At 46.1% G+C, this 19,524-nt stretch overlaps 1 protein-coding gene across 4 annotated transcripts in view; it reads left to right on the top strand.

The window, feature by feature from the left end:
• The window catches only part of prkag2a (protein kinase, AMP-activated, gamma 2 non-catalytic subunit a), a 46,879-nt gene that overhangs the window by 1,077 nt on the left and 26,278 nt on the right, over nucleotides 1-19,524 (top strand). For 2 of the 4 annotated variants that reach the window (XR_013132363.1, XM_077012222.1), the window contains exons 2-3: nucleotides 4,644-4,718; nucleotides 8,263-8,542. Coding sequence is in view for 3 of the 4 variants with exons in the window: in XM_077012222.1 (XP_076868337.1) it covers nucleotides 4,644-4,718; nucleotides 8,263-8,542 (355 nt within the window). In the remaining variant the exon portion in view is untranslated. Of the gene's footprint in view, nucleotides 1-2,155; nucleotides 2,414-4,643; nucleotides 4,719-8,262; nucleotides 8,543-16,724; nucleotides 17,177-19,524 lie in introns of those variants that run through there. The other 2 variants (XM_077012223.1, XM_077012224.1) reach the window with 2 other exon arrangements.

Genomic DNA, 19,524 nt, shown 5'->3' with positions numbered 1-19,524 from the left:
ACAGGAGGAGTTTGTGTTACATGTTTAATGTAGTAAAATCAGTGCATATGTGTTAGAACAGGGGTGGCTGTATTTCTTAAAGCATAAAGACACTTGTAACAACCATTTTCTTCTGCTCTCCGATGAGAGGTCTCATATTGGGATCATGTTGCATGTTGCGATGCATCATATTATCTCATCTCATGTTGGTCAAGACAAATGCAATTACCTTATGAGGTAAGAAACAAATAGGAAACAAACAAAAATTATTAATCTCCATGGAATATTTACACTTTGACCCCATCAGAATGATCGGTGGGACATGTTTAAGTGTGGCATCAGATTTATTTGATACCTTTAGGTTTCAGGGCCTATATATGATCTACAGTGTATCTACAACGCTCATGACAGTGTCAGACAGCATATTAGACCAGGGTCAGGGAACCGTACCCACAGCCATGCTGGTCACAGGGTTTCACTCCCAGTCAGCTGAAGCTGCATGTAATCCATTTAGTCACTTGTCCTTAGACTGGAGTCCAAAGATCTGTGGATTGTGGATTTGAAAATGTGGATTTGCAGTCAAGGTCCCCACCCCTGTGTTAGATTAACACATTCTTTTACAAAATGATGAGCTCACATAGTATCAAAAAGTTCATGCAAAGATTTCAATTTTAGATTATGAAAACAAGTCTCAGTTTTAAATTCTGTGACTATGTAACCACCAACAAAAATTACACGACTAAGGTCCACGATTAGAGGTCATTGTTTTATCTTTGGGTTTCCATGCAGATGTTTTGCAAATGTTGCATGCGGTAAGTAGAAAATACAACATCTTATACTGCTGACACAGTCATATATAAAGATTTCCGTCGCATGTCTGTGTTAATTGTCATTGTGTAAATTACAGGGGTGAGAGGGGAACTGTCTGCCTGTGGGAGCCCTTTGTACTTTCTCTGTTTTGCGATCAGTCGCATTTTGTCATGACTGCTCCAGTCTCAGGATGGCACTGCGCATCTGTGTGTCAGATGCTCCAGTGGGTGGGACTCCAAACAAAAGGGGCGGGGTTTAGCACAGGCCTGTGACGGCGAGGCTGGTTCTATGTGAGCCAGAACACTCCTGCCTCTGTTTTCCCTGTGAAATCATTCTGCATCTCAGGCAGCCAGCTAGTTCACTGGTGTTTTGGTTGTGTGTCTTTGTCACCTCCTTTGGAAACAGTCCTCTGCCTACCTGGACAGGTGTAGCGCTGCCAACATGTGTTCGCTGTTGCAGAATAAACCCGTCTGTCAACCTGCTCAGTCACCATAAAGAAAAATCAAAATACCTGCACGAATGGGTAATGCCCTCAAAATTTGTTTAGTCCACCAGTTGGGAGTACTTTGCAATATTATTTTCAGAGCTGGCCCAAGGGCATACTTGAATTACGCGGCCGCTTTGGGCCCCCATGCCACCAGGGGGACCCCAAGAGCACGATGAGCCTATTCATTACATAAGAATTTGGTGCTGAGGTGGTGGTATGGGGGGCCCCAAATGAAATTCTGCTTAGGGCTGCATTAAGGCTTGATTATTTTTACCTCGCATGTTGTAATACATTTTGGATGAGCACTGTCACTTCATAGAATCATCTTTGTGGGTTCACTTGACTCATTTGACAGAAAAGGTCCTTGATTTGACCCTTTGGCCCGCACAAGGTCACCAAGTATCGAGTTGCCAGGTGGTCTGTAGAGAGATGATTTACAGGATAGGTGTGCAGTTTAATACTGATGTAGGTTTGTGCTGTATCTCAAAACAGTAGATCTGAACTTCAGTCAACATGTTCTAACCCTCATCATGAATCCAGCAAAATCTTTTGCCCTCTTTGTAGCGTTCAAGAAGCCTGCCACCATTTCTCACACAGGCAAACACAGCTGAGAGATAACCCTCTTGTTTTGATGGAAAACTACACACACACACACACACACACACACACACACACACACACACACACACACACACACACACACACACACACACACACACACACACACACACACACACACACACACACCATACGGCAAGTTCCGTTCCTCACCATAGGTATCTTGTTGTACTCTGTTGGCCAGGACTGGCCACTGTGGCCCTGGGCTCTTCAAAGAGGATTTGTTAGTGCTTGAGGCAGCAGTTTCGTTGGCTATCTCATTACAGCGTTGGCGTTAAGTACGGCTGTGGCAGCCGGGGGTTGACTTGGCGGAAGACTCTCCCTCATCTCCGCCACGCGTAACTCCTTCCGCCTGGAGAGGAGGCGGCTTTGCTGGGAGGCTGGTTGTGTGTTGGCAGTGTCCAGCTCGGAGACGGAAAGCAGACCGTAACGTGGGACCCCGTGGTTCAGCACAGCAGCTACAGGGCGGTCGGAGCACGGGCCTAATCTGTATCATCACCGCCTTCACGTAGGCTGTCGGTAAGGGAAGCTCTGGTTGATTGACTGTTCATATTGATTATTGATATTAGATTGATTATTGACCGTTGTCCTGTCAATAATCCATTTTTAGAACATGTTTTTGTCTCTTTGCCAAAATAGATACCGGACAAATGAAAGGGCCAGTAATGAGCTCACAGTAAGATCTCTTCTAGTTATGTGTCCACTTGCTTTGGTTAAAAAGTCTAAAATTCCAGTTAAGTTCAGTTTTGAACAGCAAGTAATAAAAAATTCAGTGTTGGTCCATTCTGTTACCATGGAAACATGCTGAAAGACTGGAAGGCACATTAGGAAGTATCAGCAGGGGTGAAATAATCACAGATATTCAGACTTGTACCTATTACAGCACATATGACTAGCAGAATATGTTTGCATGTAAGCTTTCCAATACAGCTGCCTCATGACTGTCAGCACTTTATTAATTCTTCTCTAATGTCCTCGCCTGACCATCGACATTGACCTCAACGCTGCTGAGACTGTGTGATGGTGTGAACTGGTGTGAGTCTTGCTCAGACCTTTGTGGGATGCAAAAAGAGACAAAATGATTGAAATCCTGTTACTTCAAGACATTTTTTATTTAATTATTTTATTTAATAGTGCATTGTTTCATAATTGACATGTTTTAAAGTGTCAATGACACAATGCATGACATGTACAAAGTACGAGGACTTTCAGCAAAACTGGACTCGTCAGTTTCAAGTGTTCAGACAGAGTGACTCCCAAAAATCAGGTCCTGTGTTTCAGGATAGTGGACGCGTCTGGGTTTCTCTGCACTAAAGAGATCTACATGCACATGCACGTATTCATTGTTTGGTTTGAAGTCAGTTATGTGCCTCTTGCTGATTCAGAAATTGGTATTTCCACATTTAGAGTGCCTCAGTATTTTAATGAGCTTTGGTGCAAACCTTTGTCAAAATAAATCCAGTTTGTGTACATGCTGCAACAGGTTTGTTCTTCCTGAACGTTTTAGCACATTTATTCCCACCTTTTATGCTGCTCTGTTTGTTTCACTATTGGAATGTACTCTGGTTCGGTAAGAGGCCGTTGTGCTTCTAAAGCTCGGGACCCTTTGAATGGAGTGTGAGTGGAGGCTACGCCTCAGGGTCCACGTGCCCCTCCTCACCCCGACTTCTGTGCGGACGGCATAGCATCTGCTTGTCATGAAGAGACAGAAGCCCGTCAGCACCTTATAGGATAAACATTTCATAGCTCTGGCCATTCAGGGCCTGTAATAGGACTCTTCAAAGCACGTTTGATGGCTTCTCTCTGGGATTTAAAATGTCCTGTAGTGGAGTCTATTTACCCTGTAGTAGTCATACTTGTAATGCTGGTCTGTTGTGATTGTTGGACACTACGATGCCAGGTCTTTAAGCTAAATAATCACTGAAATTCAGATTCACTCCCAAACCTGGTTCATTAAACTTGGCAGAGTTAATCTTTCCTTTCCGTTAATTGCGCTACAAATACAAATACAAATCTTGCAGTTCTAAGATACTTTGTCTTGGGAGAAGTGTTCAAGATGGGCATGAGAATGGAAGAGAGGGGGAACCATGGAAACCATGGATGGTACCCAGTACCCATCGTTTCTGAATCGGTGGGTTATTGGTGGTGTATGGGGGGCTTGCAGGTAAGCTTTGCCACCTACTGGCCTGTCAATTTGCAGGAGCGGGAAGTTGTCCTGGAACTGTATCTGATTGGCTCATCGTGTTGCATCATTCCTGCAGTTTCACCATTGTTGAGAGAGTTGAGGCTCAGTGTACCATGTGATTTCTATGACAGCTTCGAGTCATGTTCGTCTGGGAGGAGTACACACAAAATTCTACCACACAACTGATGTTTGTTACCACGGTAACATTATGTGAAGACTTCACTGTAGCACGGCATTTGTGTGACAGGACAAATTACGCAACAGAGCATCACGACATGAGGAAGAACGAAATGATACATTTATCTTCATCATTTTAAGGTCTTCAAACAGAAGACTCTCACTCTCTGCAACACTGGACGTTGAACCAGCCACACCAGTTTATGAACCAGCCACACCAGTCTAGGAACCAGCCACACCAGTCTATGAACCAGCCACACCAGTCTAGGAACCAGTCAAAAGTTTATAAACTGAGGTTTGAAATTGTGCATATGCTTCCTCATAGCCGAATGCAGTGAATGTCAAAAACAGGAGATTCACATTGAGTTTTTCTCCTTCCTCTTCCAGGACCTGGGTTCACTCACCATGCCTTTCCTGGAGAGAGACACTGAACATCACGCTGACAAGGACAGTGTGCGTAAGGTATTGCTTCCTGAACTCTCCCTCCCCACGGCTAGCTCGTACATCTACACAGCAAGGGTCATTTCATTATGCTTCTGCACGTAAACTGGGTCAAGCGCCCCAAAGAATCTCACAGTGAGGAAAAAACACCCTGGGATAAAATATAAGATAAAATATAAATATAATATATAAATATAAGATAAAATATAAATATAATGTATAAATATAAGATAAAATATAAATATAATATATAAATATAAGATAAAATATAGATATAATATATAAATATAAGATAAAATATGGGCCCTGGCATGCATACATGCCTCGCTTTCACTGTAGCTGGATTTTACTAAATTAAAATAAAAACTTGAGGCAAAGAGACCATTCAAAACAATTTACAATTATTTAAATTAAATTAGAGGCAGCCCAGGAAGTGTGAATCAGCAGAGCACACACAGTGGTTCTTCAGTGGTTGTGATCACAAACTGAAGTGCCACATTTGAAAGGCTAAGTGGTGAGTTAGTGTGATTCTGACTACATGATGACTACATGAATGATGAAGTGGTGATGTGGTGATGTTCTTGTGATGTTCCTGCAGTGTGGGCCTGCTGTGGGCGGGGGGTTGTGGGGAGGAGCTTGTGTGAGGCGCACGCGCGCACACACACACACACGCACACACACACACACACACACACACACACACACACACACACACACACACACACACACACACACACAGTGAGAGCGTTCTGTGCTGAGTGTTGACTGCTGCTTCATAGCTTGGCCTGAAAAGCTTGACAACTTCGTGCTGCTGCTCTCTCGGTGACCTCATACAGATAATCTGTTCATCACTCACATTGGATATGGAGAGAAACCTACTTTAATGGCCTCATTTGTATGCAGGCCTCTATCTTCAGAATGTGTTGCTCCGCCTTCTGGCATGCCGTGTGCCTCGTGATTGGACGAGCTCCAGTGGCTCCCAGTGGCTGTGAGCATACTAATCAAACCATTTGGTGTTGTTTTGGGTAGCTCCTTATCTTCAACTTTTTGAGTTCAAGGGACATCTGGGAAGTGTAGTTTTGTTTAAAGGATTCAGGGAACAGTCGATGGCGGCATTTCAGGAAGTCAAGGTTGGAGATAAGATAAACGAAAGATGCTGTGAAAACGGGTTGAGTACGTCCCTTGTGAAAACCACCACAGTGTGAAGGTGCAGGTGTAAATTAGGTGTAAGTTTATAAATTCTGTGCATCTGACTTTCAAACTGATGGCTAGGCTAGTGACCTCTCAGGGGATGTACTGTACACAAAGTGTGGGATCTGTTTACTGGCTGTGCTGCTGCTTTGAGATGTAGTTTAAGATTAGTCCTCAGCAAGGTGAACTGGAGGTCATGTTTACTGTCCATGCGTAAGAGTGTGTAAGAGTATGTGTGTGCAGGCATGACCTCTCTACTGCTATTCACTCATCTGCCATGGAAGTGTAGGTTGCTTATGTGGGCCAAAATAAATGCTGAAAAATAATTGGTCAGCATGTTTTACAGAGTACAATTCATCACTACAGAAACCGGGTATGCCAGTAGCTTCCAAGGACTTTCCATCAGCAATAACCCCCCTCCCACCACAAAAACATTCAAAGAGCAGCTTCTGCAATAACTTATGGTGCAAAACACACCTACAAAAGGCGTCCATTGGGTACAGGACAGCACCTGTTAAAGCACAGTTAGAGAGTGAATTCTGAGTAAAGGTTTTATTGCATTTACTGAAAAACCTCAGCATGCCGAGGGCTGGTAGTCACCAATTATATACACAATGCATTTCAGGAAAACGATGATTTGAAGTTTAGCACAGCATCTTTACCCACAACATTCAAATACCCACAGCACTGTGAATGGTGCCTCTTTACTTTAGAAGCATACATTTTATAATGACACCACCATCGATGGCATCAATTTAAAATACCGTGTTAAAGGAGATTTCATCTTCCTATTCTGGAGGTTTATTTGTGCTCATGGAGTGTCTTCAGATCAGTTATTCAGCACGAGTGTGAGGGTACTAGGTTAACAACAGGCCTAACAACAGAGGAGTATGGACAGACTTAAACAAGAACGAGAGGACAAGGAGGAGAGCAGGAAGGAGGGATGGATAGAGCAAGGGTGGAGGAGGTGTCGGAGACCTTGGCGGTGAATTACCACCTCCTTGACGTCTGCTTTCACAGAGATGATTCATGCACATCACACACATCACACCACGGCAGAGAAAGCAACCACAGAGACGTTCAAAGGTATTTCATAAGCGCTTGAACACAAACCTTATGTGGACTTCAGGCGAATGTAATAGAAAACACAAACAAACACAAATGAATCAAGCATATAGGAAACAGAAGAGGGGCGTGTGGATTCCTTCACTGAGAGATGTTTCTGTAGAATGTCAGCCATTTCTCCTCTCACAGCAACAGTATTAGGGTAACACACCGATAAGTCTTCCTCCATTGCTGGAACAGGACTATAGAATGTCTATAGAACTAGAACTATATATCTAGAATGTAAACAGTAAAGTATACTGTCAAGTGGCTAGCTTGTCTGGTTTAACAAACACTCACTAAGTAAGTGAGGTGCCCGTTGGCTGTTCTTGTATCTTACTCAGCCTGCCGAAGTGGTTTGGGCCTCGCTGCATCAGTATAAAAAGCTGGAGGTACTGAAGCCTGCCAGAACCTACACAACCTTGATTTATCGAGCTATTGTGCTGAGGACAAACCTTATCAAAGCCATCCGAGCGTAGGTTTGAGTGAGGTGTGACAGCCGTGCTACATGGCGTTGTTGCTAGGGAACCCGGACTGTCTGCATGTGCAGGACAGATGTGTAAGGTTTCTCTCTCTGTTCTTACACCGGCCTCTTCATGTGTCATGACAACATGGACACTCTGAAGAGTTTAATATGGTGTTCTGAGAGGGCTGGACTATGCCACGCAACTAGTGGCCTGCTTAGATGCTTTCACGGCGGCAGTGCTGGTATGTCTCAATCAGGCACCAGCTCAGACCTCCAGGCAGAACCTCGATCACACCGCTGCGCCCCGATGCTGAGTAACACGGCTCTAGCCTCCAGCTGGTGAGGTGGGTCGGCCCGTTGTGCCAATGATGTAACTGTTCTTCTCCGTAGAAGCGTCTGCTGTTCAGGGCACCTCATGCTCTGTGGGTTACGTGTATTTTGGCAGCTTAAGCACTCCTGACGAGTAGAATCAGCCTGACACACGCCAAGTGGAATCAGCCGCTTCTGAGCTGATAAAAAACATTCTCTCTGTCATAGGAAAAATCTCTTAAAAAGGCTCTATATATTAGAAGAAAGAATATTTTGAATTTAAAGTCCAATTAGATTTTATTGCAAGTCATTATGGGGCCATTTGTTGGTTTATCAATCAGAGAAAGTAACGGGCAAATGATGTTTGGAGTCTATAAAACAGCTCCTCACAAAGATGGAGTCTAGGATGTCTCCTGACTGCAGTGTGGTTGTAGCGCCTGATGCCCAGGGCGAAGCGTGTGATTGGATGCTCTGTGCTGTGTCTCCACCCCCCAGGGAGAGGCCGTCTGTCACACCGCCAGCCCCACCAAAGGCTTCTTCAGCAGGGGCCCTTTCAGCCGGCCGCCCAGCCCCATGTCTGCCCCGGCCAGGTGCAGGAACAGCCCCGGGTCCCCCAAGACCATCTTCCCGTACCCCCCGCAGCAGGAGTCGCCGGCCAAGTCCACGCGTCGCCTCAGCTTCTCCGGAATCTTCCGCTCCTCCTCCAAGGACTCCGCCTCCACCTCCATCTCCACCTCCCCCGTCAGCATCAGGCTCTTCTCCTGCACCAGGAAAGGTAGGTGGGGACCTTTGTGAAGAAACCGTCTGCGGAAGGTGTTTTGGGACAGTGACATAAAGCTTTTGTTATATATTTGTGTGGGCCGTGAGGTGGGCCAATCGGTTCAGGATTTCAGGAAACCAAAGGAGAGTCTGTGTGAACAAAGGTCTGGTTTGAGATGCAGAAGGTTTTGCAGTAGTGGTAGATCTTTAAAGCCAGCAGTTACACTGACACGGTGGTGGTGTGTGCAGCGGTGTTTATTTACATGTGTCACTGTCAGTTCTGGGCTGAGAATGACCCACAACCCCAAAATAATCCAGCCACCAGTGGTCATGTGGTCTGAGAATCATCACTGGAAATGGAAAGAAAAAGAAACGGAAGACGGCTAACACAAATATGACAACAGATGAGCTATAATTTCTAAGTGCACATTAAAAATGTTTTTTTTTTATTTAAATGAATAGCGAGTGTCTGCATGCAGTTCGGAGCTCATCTTCTATCCAGACCCATAACACCAGTGGTTTTTGAAGCTGTCAGCGGTAGCTTTCTCGCCCAGCCTTCTCCCGTCTGAGTGGTTTTACCCAAACCGCCACGGAGCTCTTAGTCATTTCCATAATTGTGCACCGTGCTGATTTGATGGCTGTGTGGGTGTGTATAAGTGGCACCAGCTACACTCAAATGGGTCGTGGTGGTCTCTGCCTCCACCTTTCACCCATGGACTGGTGCCATCAGAAACTAGAAGGAAGTAACAGTTGACAATGATTTACGGATTCACCTGCTGCTCGGTAGATTGTGGTTAATCACCGGCGCGGGGACATGACGGAAGCTAACGGCTAACATTTGATAAGCCCCGTGGAAGGACATGGAGGACGGGGACAGCAGGACAGGAGACATTCTCCTACAGTTAAACAGAAATGTACGCAAGCCTGGATTTGGCTGCTCTTTCAAAATCATATAATTAAAAGCAATAAACACAGCGCGCTCTGTTTCTTTCCTTGTTTAGTCTTTTCGACAAAGTAAACAATTTCATGCAAAACTTCACTGTAGCCCAAACAGAATAATATGCACCCATCACCAAATCAGATCTCGTGTCGGACTATGCCGGTTAATGCCTCTGAAAGCATAATGACCAGTCATTTAAACGGGGAATAATATAGGTGCTGCCACGGGGCAGATGCCAGGGCAGCAGGCATCTTCCCACGGGCATCTTTCCTGGGTGAATTCAGGCCAGAGGTCAGAGGTCAGGGGTGGTCAGGGCAGGTTCCGTCCTGCTTCCTGCTCCACTCACAGTGGTCACACACAGGGATTGCATTCTGGACATATGGGAAATGGTACCATTCACATAGGGAAGCAAAAGCCTGTGGCATTGGGTTTTTGAGTTAAAGTAACACCAGGCGTAAGTGGCTTCTCAAAAGTCCCGTCCATTATCCTTATGCGACACGCACAAAATGAAAGCCCAGATAACAAGAGAAAGAATGATGACTACACTATGGGTCTGATGGAGGGCCATTGAAAACCTTTGGTTTGGTGCACTAATATCAGTGCTTTACTGTCCTTCACCAAATAACGTGGATCATGGATAGATTTTCCTCACATATTACCTTCTATAGTTCACCTTACTCAGTTCTAAAGGGCTTGGCAACCGGTAAAGTGAGGGATTACACTAAGGAAGTGTGTAGTCAAGTTTCAATTGAGGGTGTAGGTCTCAATCTGTTGGCTCATCTATGCATGTAACACTGTGCTGCTTTAAAACACGGTGATTTATTCGTCCTTTGTCTTGGATCTAGAAGCGGTTCAGTGGAAATGAAATCTGGGTGGTATGTGGACTAGCCATACGTGTGTGAAATGCATGTGATGTGCACCGTGGACTCCAGCAGTGTGTTAGTGAGCCTCCATCATTAGACCATCACCAAACACTGCACCTGCACTGGACCACACGAAGAGGGAGTGAATGTCAAGATGGCCGCCCTCGGCAGTCCGTGGTGAGCGGCGGGGTGCGTGGGCGGGTACGTGTGGGTGGACGCCAGCCCTCACCGCCAGCCCGAGCACTCGGCCAAGCTGGACCGAACAACCTCGGTCTGGATCGCACACACGCAAGCCGTCTGTGGACAAGCAGCCTCTGTGGATCCTGCCTGGGGAAGAGTGCATTTAGCCCGCTCTGTCTGTCTGTCTGTCTGTCTGAGAGGGAATCTTACTCTCACCCTCTCTCTTTTTACAAGGCTGATTATTGAACTTATTAAAAGATGAACGATTAATGTTGTTATCCATAATGATAGTGTGGAAAATGTTATAAGGTTAGAAAGTTTCATATAATTTGTGTGCCGATAGTTGTGAGCATTCTGTGTGCATGAAACAGGTTAACAGAGCTCTACACACACACACACACACACACACACACACACACACACACACACACACACACACAGAGTGGTGGTGAGTCTGAGTGTGATGATCACACATCTAGGTCAGGGCCGTTGTCCTGTGAGGGACCCAGATTGACTGGAATTAGGTTTTGATGGATTTGCTTCAACAGTCATAAATACTGGGGAGGGATGGAGGGAGAGAGAGAGAGAGAGAGAGAGAGAGAGAGAGAGAGAGAGAGAGAGCTTTCAAGGTTCATCATTTAAAATCCAAGTAAAAACATCAATATAACTTTATTACTCTTACCTATATTATTGTACCTATAACTTTAGTTCATATAACCTTTATTGTACTTAATACTTTGCAAAGGATGAATTGGAAAACACATTTGTCTGTTTTCCTTCTTCTTTATAAAGATTATATCATAAGGATCTTTAGAGAGAACAAAGAAATATCTGAATATGAAAAGGCTATTAGCTTGATCATTCCTGTCACGTGATTATTGATGAACTTAGGTTCAAGCTCTTGGTTGGGAGAAATACCTAAATTGCACGCAGTCATACAGACCGCTGATAAAACACTCACAGTTTCAGGCGTTTGGCAACAGAATGATGCTGTATCATTCTTAAATCACATCAGAAACACAAGAAAATACAAAGAAAGCAAAGTAATCTTTGTGCTCCTGCCTAAGCTTTTTAAGGTCAGCGTGCCACCCAGTGGTCAAAATGTGCAAGTACATCGGGTTGATTGCGCATGTACAGTATATGTGCTATTTCCTTCTAATTCTTAGTTCAAATCAGAGGGAAATTTATTTAAAAGTGGAGTTGGACTATTTAAGAAGCTTATACGACTGCTAATGTTTAAATTCATTGACCCTGAGGCACGTTAAGGAATTAGCAATTTTACATTAACCTTTTTACATGGCTACACGAAATACTTCTGTTGTAGCCATTCTCGTATTTGTCCACTAGGTGGAACCAAAGTACATAAAATTGCAGTGGGCATTAGAATCATAGTTGTGTCCTCAAATACAATCAAAAGGTTTGAATTCCTTTAAATTATGTTCCTTAATTTTTTAATCTATTAACGAATGCTTAATTTTAATGAATGTGGATTACGAATGATAATATGAAAATACAGACACCGAAAGCAAAACACATTTTACAAGTTTTCACTGGCTTTGTGGTCTTAATCATGTGTCCCGTAGTATGTGAAAACAGCATCACAGCTCTGATCTAGTGTTTCAACCCTCTCCCCTTTTCTTTTGAAGATCTGAGTAGTCCAGATGCTCCTGCAGAAGGGCATGTGTTCCTCTCAGCGTGTGTGTGTGTGTGTGTGTGTGTGTGTGAGAGAGAGAGAGAGAGAAGTGACCATATGCGTGTGAGTGCCTGCAGTCTGGTGTGGGTAAGGGGGAGTGGAGTGACGACCTGCTGTTCTCACCACGGCGTTTTGGTTCAGAAGCTACTTGGACGTCCACTGTCCAAGGCCCAATTCTGAAACCCAAAGTGTTTTGTGTGTGTGTCTGCGTAATTTCCCTGAGAATGAAGAGTGTTATGGCGGCTCTGTCAGACAAGCAGTGCTCCAGTGATGCCCTTTAAGCTCGCCCCTAAACCCCGCCCCTAAACCCCACCCCTCACAGATGCTGTTACCAGGCGACAGTGGAATAAACAGCATGCGATGGTTTGGAATACCGCTCTGCTCAGTGTCTGTGGCCACTGCTGCCATCCCGAGTTGTGTCAATTCCAGGTTCAGAAAGTAAAAGTCCTCACCAGGATTTTGCTCAAGGTTGCTAGAATTTCTAATTAGTGCAATCCAGGTAAAATTAGTGGAATCAACACAATCCTGGATACCTGAGCAAAATCCTGGTGAGGACTTTTACTTTCTGAACCTGGAATTGACACCTCTGCCGCCATCCTCCTCCACCCTCCTGCTCCACCCACCTCCTCCACCCTCCTGCTCCACCCACCTCCTCCACCCACCTCCTCTACCCACCTTCTCCACCCACCTCCTCCACCCTCCTGCTCCACCCACCTCCTCCACCCACCTCCTCTACCCACCTTCTCCACCCACCTGCTCCACCCTCCTGCTCCACCCACCTCCTCCACCCACCTCCTCTACCCACCTCCTCCACCCACCTCCTCCACCCACCTCCTCCACCCTCCTGCTCCACCCACCTCCTCCACCCACCTCCTCCACCCACCTTCTCCACCCACCTGCTCCACCCTCCTGCTCCACCTACCTCCTCCACCCTCCTGCTCCACCCACCTCCTCCACCCACCTCCTCCACCCTCCTGCTCCACCCACCTCCTCCACCCTCCTGCTCCACCCACCTCCTCCACCCACCTCCTCCACCCACCTTCTCCACCCACCTGCTCCACCCTCCTGCTCCACCTACCTCCTCCACCCTCCTGCTCCACCCACCTCCTCCACCCTCCTGCTCCACCTACCTCCTCCACCCACCTCCTCCACCCTCCTGCTCCACCTACCTCCTCCACCCACCTCCTCCACCCTCCTGCTCCACCTGCCTCCTCCACCCACCTCCTCTACCCACCTTCTCCACCCACCTGCTCCACCCTCTTGCTCCACCCTCCTTTCTACCTTTGTGTATTTCTTCGGGATCTCACTCTCACAGGCTCATCACAACATGGCCTATGGTCTGGATTTGTGGCCTATGGCCTGAATTTGTGGCCTATGGCCTGGATTTGTGGCCTATGGTCTGGACTTGTGGCCTATGGCCTGGATTTGTGGCCTATGTGTGTTTCGGCTTCAACTGTGCTGGAGTTATGTAACCAAGGCCGACTGATCCTGGCGACAAGATGAGGGCTTGTGGGTAATTTTAGCCTGTGGGGAACAGATTCCTCTTTAAACAGATGACAAAAGATAAGGTTTAGTACTCTGACTCAGCTGAAATATGGATATCAACAGTGTATCTTTTTATACACACACACACACACACACACACACACACACACACACACACACACACACACACACACACACACACACACACACACACACACAAATATTTATATATATACAGTACACACCTGGCCCAAAAAAGCCCATAGGTTTTTTTGTCTTGCTAGGCACACCGGCTGCCTCTTTGATCATGAACACAAACTGAATGTGTGTCTTTAGCCTCGGAGGCCTGCCTGGCCCCAGCACCCACCCTGTTTGGCACTCACTCCCTGTGCTGCCTTCAAGATAACGTCTGCACAACACGTTGATAATGTCTCACCGACATCTGTGACCCGTCGGCGCCGCTCCGTAGCATTCCAGAGCCGGGCCGGGCCTTATCTGGGAATACTTGTGGACAAGGAGCATCCTCGAATTTACGAGGGAGGACCGGTGAGCGTGTGAAGAGCGTCCCGTAAAAGACGCCTTTCACCACGGTGCTGCTCGACTTATTTCACTCGGTCCCGGTGATCCAGAACTGATGAGGCGGTTTTTTTGATTGATCGACTCATTTGCATTCAGGGCCTTCAGCTCTGACCACGTGTGTCGAGCAGCTGCGTTCGATTGTGACTCACTCTTTTCCTGAGCCTCCTCACCAGAACCTGTAAAGTCCAGTGGGCCTGGTCTCCTCTTTGAAGCGTTGCTGGAGGCCACTCAATGAAAGGTGTGTGCACACGGAGCATCTGGCCGCCGTGTGGGAGGCCAAGGTCACCTCGGACAGAACACAATGCGGCCCTTGTGTTCCCTGTGCCCCTCTCGAAAAATGAAAGCCATCCTTAGCCCCGGAACAAGGACAGGGCAAAATGAAGTGTGTGTGTGTGTGTGTGTGTGTGTGTGTGTGTGTATGTGTGTTTGGAAGCAGCCGCTCAACTCACTCTTTTCCATCTCGTCCGTGGACAGTGCTGCTCTGAGGCGGGGGAGCCTTGAATGACTCAGCAGAAGTTAGCGGCTTCACTCTATTAGCAGCAGTGAACATCAGCGGATACGAGGGAGATGCGGTAATCAGACCCAGCCCGCACTAATACGGCTCACTGTCTCTTTGCCTATACCATTACTGAATCATTTTGATTATTCCTGTGGTCCAAGCACACAGATTATGAATAATTTGTGATGCTGTTAAGAGCAGGCTTCTGTCAAACATAGTGATGATCAATTAGCTTTCTTTCTCTTGAACAGTTTTTTCATGGTTTGATCTTTCTGAACCCCGTACTACATAGCACTGGATTACTGCCACAGATATGTCCCTTAAACTTTCTGAAATACTAAATCAGTAAATCTTATATTTTAAAAAATCAGAACAAATGAGTGGGTGTGGAACATGTTACCATGTGATGGGGAATGAAGACAGGAAGTGGGGGAATTATGTGCTTTCTGGGCTCCGCCTTAATCCCGTTTTAATGACGCCTGTAAGTCAGTAATAAATGTTTGACAATTGAAAAGCAGGAACATTTATTGTCTCTTTAACTGGCTGAGACACGAACCCTGAGGATATGGACGCTAAGGACATGGACAACATCAGTGTGTACATTTGTATTTGTTATATGTAACGGGGGATGGTGATGGGGGAAATGGGGGGAAAGTGATACATAAGACTGTAAAGTTGTAATGACAGTCTTTCAACAGCAGGGAGTGCTGTGACTTTGCCAGGCTCCGCCCTTTAAGCCACGCCCAGTGGCGCATGTCTACGGCAAGCCACACCACAGCTACTGGATGATGGCAAAGGGGCCTGCTTCATCTTTAATGAGCCATTGCAGAATTGTGCAATGTTCTCCCATGGAGCAAGAGTTATTTCTGGTGCCATTCGAGGGACATTAAGCTGTGTTATCACCCCCACCACCCCCACCACCACCACCACCACCACCACCACCTCCACCCCCCGTGCAGCATGAACAAACATTGTACTGTGAAATGTAATTACTGACTGTAGATGTTTGAGAAGACTTCAAGTCAGCGTGGAACTCACTGTCTCATTGCTGGAGTGGGTTCCTGTGGCGTGGTTGAAAAATACGAACTACCAATCTGCCGTCAGCAGATAATCCAGGAGACGCCCTGCTTGTCTGTCCCTGGGTCTGTCCTGACCCTCCTGAGTTCCTGAGCGGCTCAACTGCGTATGCAACCTACACCCATAAAGAGAAGAAACATACTGGGTGCCATGGTAACTTTAGCAGGAGAGACAGGCTGTCATGATGGGATGTTCAGTAGAGTGGCTTTGCTTGTTTACTTGTTTACTGCACAGACTATTTGAATACTTCTGCCAGATATTTATTTGTCATTTGAATGTTATCTGATGTTTTAGCAAGTAAACGTTAAAAGCAAAAGCAAGGAAAATATATGTAGAAGGTTTGGTCTGGATTTTTATTAATGAAATGTTTCCTCTAGAAGTTCCAGTTGCATGTGAGTTAATGGGGATTATAATTTATATCTCATTTGTATGCAAAACAGTACAACACTTCTCTCTATAATGAGCAAATGTAGTCCCTGCAAATCCTCTACTGTAGATACGTCTCTCTGGGATTGTGACCATTTGCATGTCATTTATATTTAGCTAGTTTGCATATAATTAAAGCATAGCTCATATCCTTCACACCTATGCTCTTGATTAAATTGTCTGAAATAAAGCTGCCAGTTCAGAATAACATTTAATCAACACGAGTGTGCAATATGACACAGCTAACACACTGGCTTGCGCATTTTGCACTTAGAGTGATGGTGTGTTAGGGTGGGAGGTGTGTTTCCTCTGCTCAGCCAATCACACACAGAGCCTCTCCCCGAATGTGTTGGTTTCCTTTTACAGAGCCTCTGCAACATGGGCTATTTTGAAGACACACACACACACACACACACACACACACACACACACACACACACACACACACACACACACACACAGCTGCACCTGACAATCGGCTGCCAGGAGGCTGTGATCTTGCACTGTGTGAGAAAGAGATCAGGAGAGAGTCTCGGAGACGGGCGACCCGAACGGCCCGGCCCTCCAGGAACCTGGGACGAACAGGATCGCGGCTTGGCACCCTGTTGGCGTTCCCTGACTCTCATCTGATCCCAGAAGAGGACTTCCTGCACTTCGCCAAACCCCAGCGAGGTTCCCAGGCGAGCACCCACGCGTGGGACCCCGGGGTGCGATGGTGGATCCGCGCTGAGGGTGAGGCCCGGCACGCAGCTCGGGGCTGGGCTAGCTGGTGCACCGTGCCCCGACGACCACCATCCCTCCGGCAGTCATGAAGAGGTTCAGCAGCCTGAGAGGAAGCAAGAAGTTCAAGAGCCAGGAGGGGCGGGCGGGGAGACGCCAGTCTGAGCCTCACAGCCTCTTGGGAAGCAGTAAGACTGTTCAGTCTGAACTCGTAGCTCATCGCTAGCTCACTCTTATATCCATGTGCATCTCTTTAGGAGACAGTGCTAGGGTATAATGCAAAAGTTTTAGACCATCAATAATGCTTAAAGTTTATTTTATTAGGGCAATGTGTGTTTATTTGTTCAAAAAAGTTGCGATGGTAAATTCTTCCTCTTCTTCTTTTGACCATAGTTATTTCTCTGTCCAAGTGTTTCTGCACAATCACTTCTGCTGATTGTGGACACTCTGGTCTATCCAGATCCATCTGAAGCTCTTAATTGCATTTCAGCTCGTTTGATGCTGTTAGCGTGCTGACAGATGCAGCTTGGACTAATGCTTACATGATGAGTCCAGGGCTGCTGGGTAATCAAGCTAGGGTGAGTGTGACCAGCACGCTTGCCAGAACACTTCATCCATGAATACGGTAGAATCTGGACTCTTGGATCTGGACCTTGCTACGTTTCCTCTAAGCCTCTGGTGGGAGTTAAACAGTGCTCAGGCTGGTTGATGAGAGTTAAACAGTGTTCAGACTGGTTGATGGAAGTTAAACAGTGTTAAGTTGAGAGTTGAGCAGTGTTGAGGCTGGTTGATGGGAGTTGAACAGTGCTCAGACTGGTTCGTGGGAGTTAAACAGTGTTCAGGCTGGTTGATTTGAATTAAACAGTGCTCAGACTGGTTGGTAGTAGTTGAGGAGTGTTCAGACTGGTTCGTGGGAGTTAAACAGTGTTCAGGCTGGATGTATGCAACTCTCTGGTATCAGCAGCTCTCTGCAGGTGTACAGACGGCTGTGTCAAAGTGCCACTTGATCTTAAGTCACCATGGCAGTCTGTCTCCTGCCTTCTGTGGCACTGTCAGCACTTTCTGATTGTGTGAGCTATTCAGTGCATGTAGGGTGCAGTGCAGAAGTACTTTGGCTCTGGACTCTAGCACACGAGATTTAAAATTAATCACTGACCATTTTTTATACACACCCCATCTGCCCACAACTCAATTAACTCAGTTGCTAGCACAAAGAAGTTGTGGAGTAAATGATTACTTTGAGTTATGAAGAGGCTGAACAGCTCAAGAGTGCCGAGGCATAAGTATGTCAAACACTAATATAAAGAGAGAAATAGACCAGCATGACCCCAGAAGGGCTACAATGAGATACAAAACCCCATGAGATACAAAAACACTAGCAAGCCTCAGGAACACGAAGGCTAGACACCTCCGCTAAAAACTGCCTTCAAAGCCCGTATACTTCAGTGGGACAGCGTGTTGATGGGCAGGTGAGATGAAGATGTGGTGGAATTAAGGAAGTAGGAACAATTGGAGGTGCCAACCAAACCAGCTCTTCTGTGTCACAGCTTGGCTAGGTATGGCTGCTGGTGCACCTGGTTCGCTTGTCTCTGATGATGATCGGACTGCTTACAGCAGCAGGATGGATGGAAGGACCATGTCTGTTCAGAACTCTTTCAGACCAGAACTTCCCCGTTTGATCTGCACCTTTCAGACCAGAACTTCCCCGTTTGATCTGCACCTTTCAGACCAGAACGTTCCAGTTTGATCTGAATCCTTGTATCTCTTTCTTCAATCTTTTACTCCAGAAGCTAAAGTAAATAAAAGTCTGATGTTTGGAGCTGACCCATGCTGAATCAGAACTGTTCTGCTGTGTCCACTCAGCAGTCCCAGTATAATAGAGCAGTAATGCTCATTTTGTTGTTGTTTTGGTTTGTTGTTTTTGAGTAAAGTAGAAATACTTGAGTAAATCAGAGCAGAGAAAACTTACTGTAAACACTGACACTGGTCGTTCTCTCTCAACACACACACACACACACACACACACACACACACACACACACACACACACACACACACACACACACTCCCAACGGGCCTCCTGAGAACTTCATTTTGAGTGTAGATATTTTTTCTTTCCACAGGATTTTCCAAAACAGGCAGGGGTTTAATCCATATTTGGGATTCAAAGAAAATGTAATTAAAACAACTATTATCTTCTAAGTCACCGGCCACCCACTTCTAATAACTTGTCATTATGCAGGTTTAACAAAGCATAAGCAAAACCACACACACACACATACACACACACACACACACACACACACACACACACACACACACACACACATTTATCCTTGTGTCTTGAGGATTCAGGTTTCAAGGGTTTTGAGGGGGGCACCTATCAGCATGTAGTTTCTACACTGTAAATAAGAGGACTGTGGGAACACTGGGGAGGAAAGATTTCCAGTGAAAGGTTCAAATGTTCCTGTTTTCATTATTGCAACATCATGGCGAGATCAACATATTGGGGGGAGCCATTTACTTGTGCCCAATG

This window comes from Brachyhypopomus gauderio, chromosome 7 (genome assembly GCF_052324685.1).
Source record: "Brachyhypopomus gauderio isolate BG-103 chromosome 7, BGAUD_0.2, whole genome shotgun sequence".
Classification (NCBI taxonomy): Eukaryota; Metazoa; Chordata; class Actinopteri; order Gymnotiformes; family Hypopomidae; genus Brachyhypopomus; species Brachyhypopomus gauderio.
The sequence above is the reverse complement of the archived record's forward strand: the minus strand, read 5'-3'. Positions and strand labels throughout refer to the sequence as shown.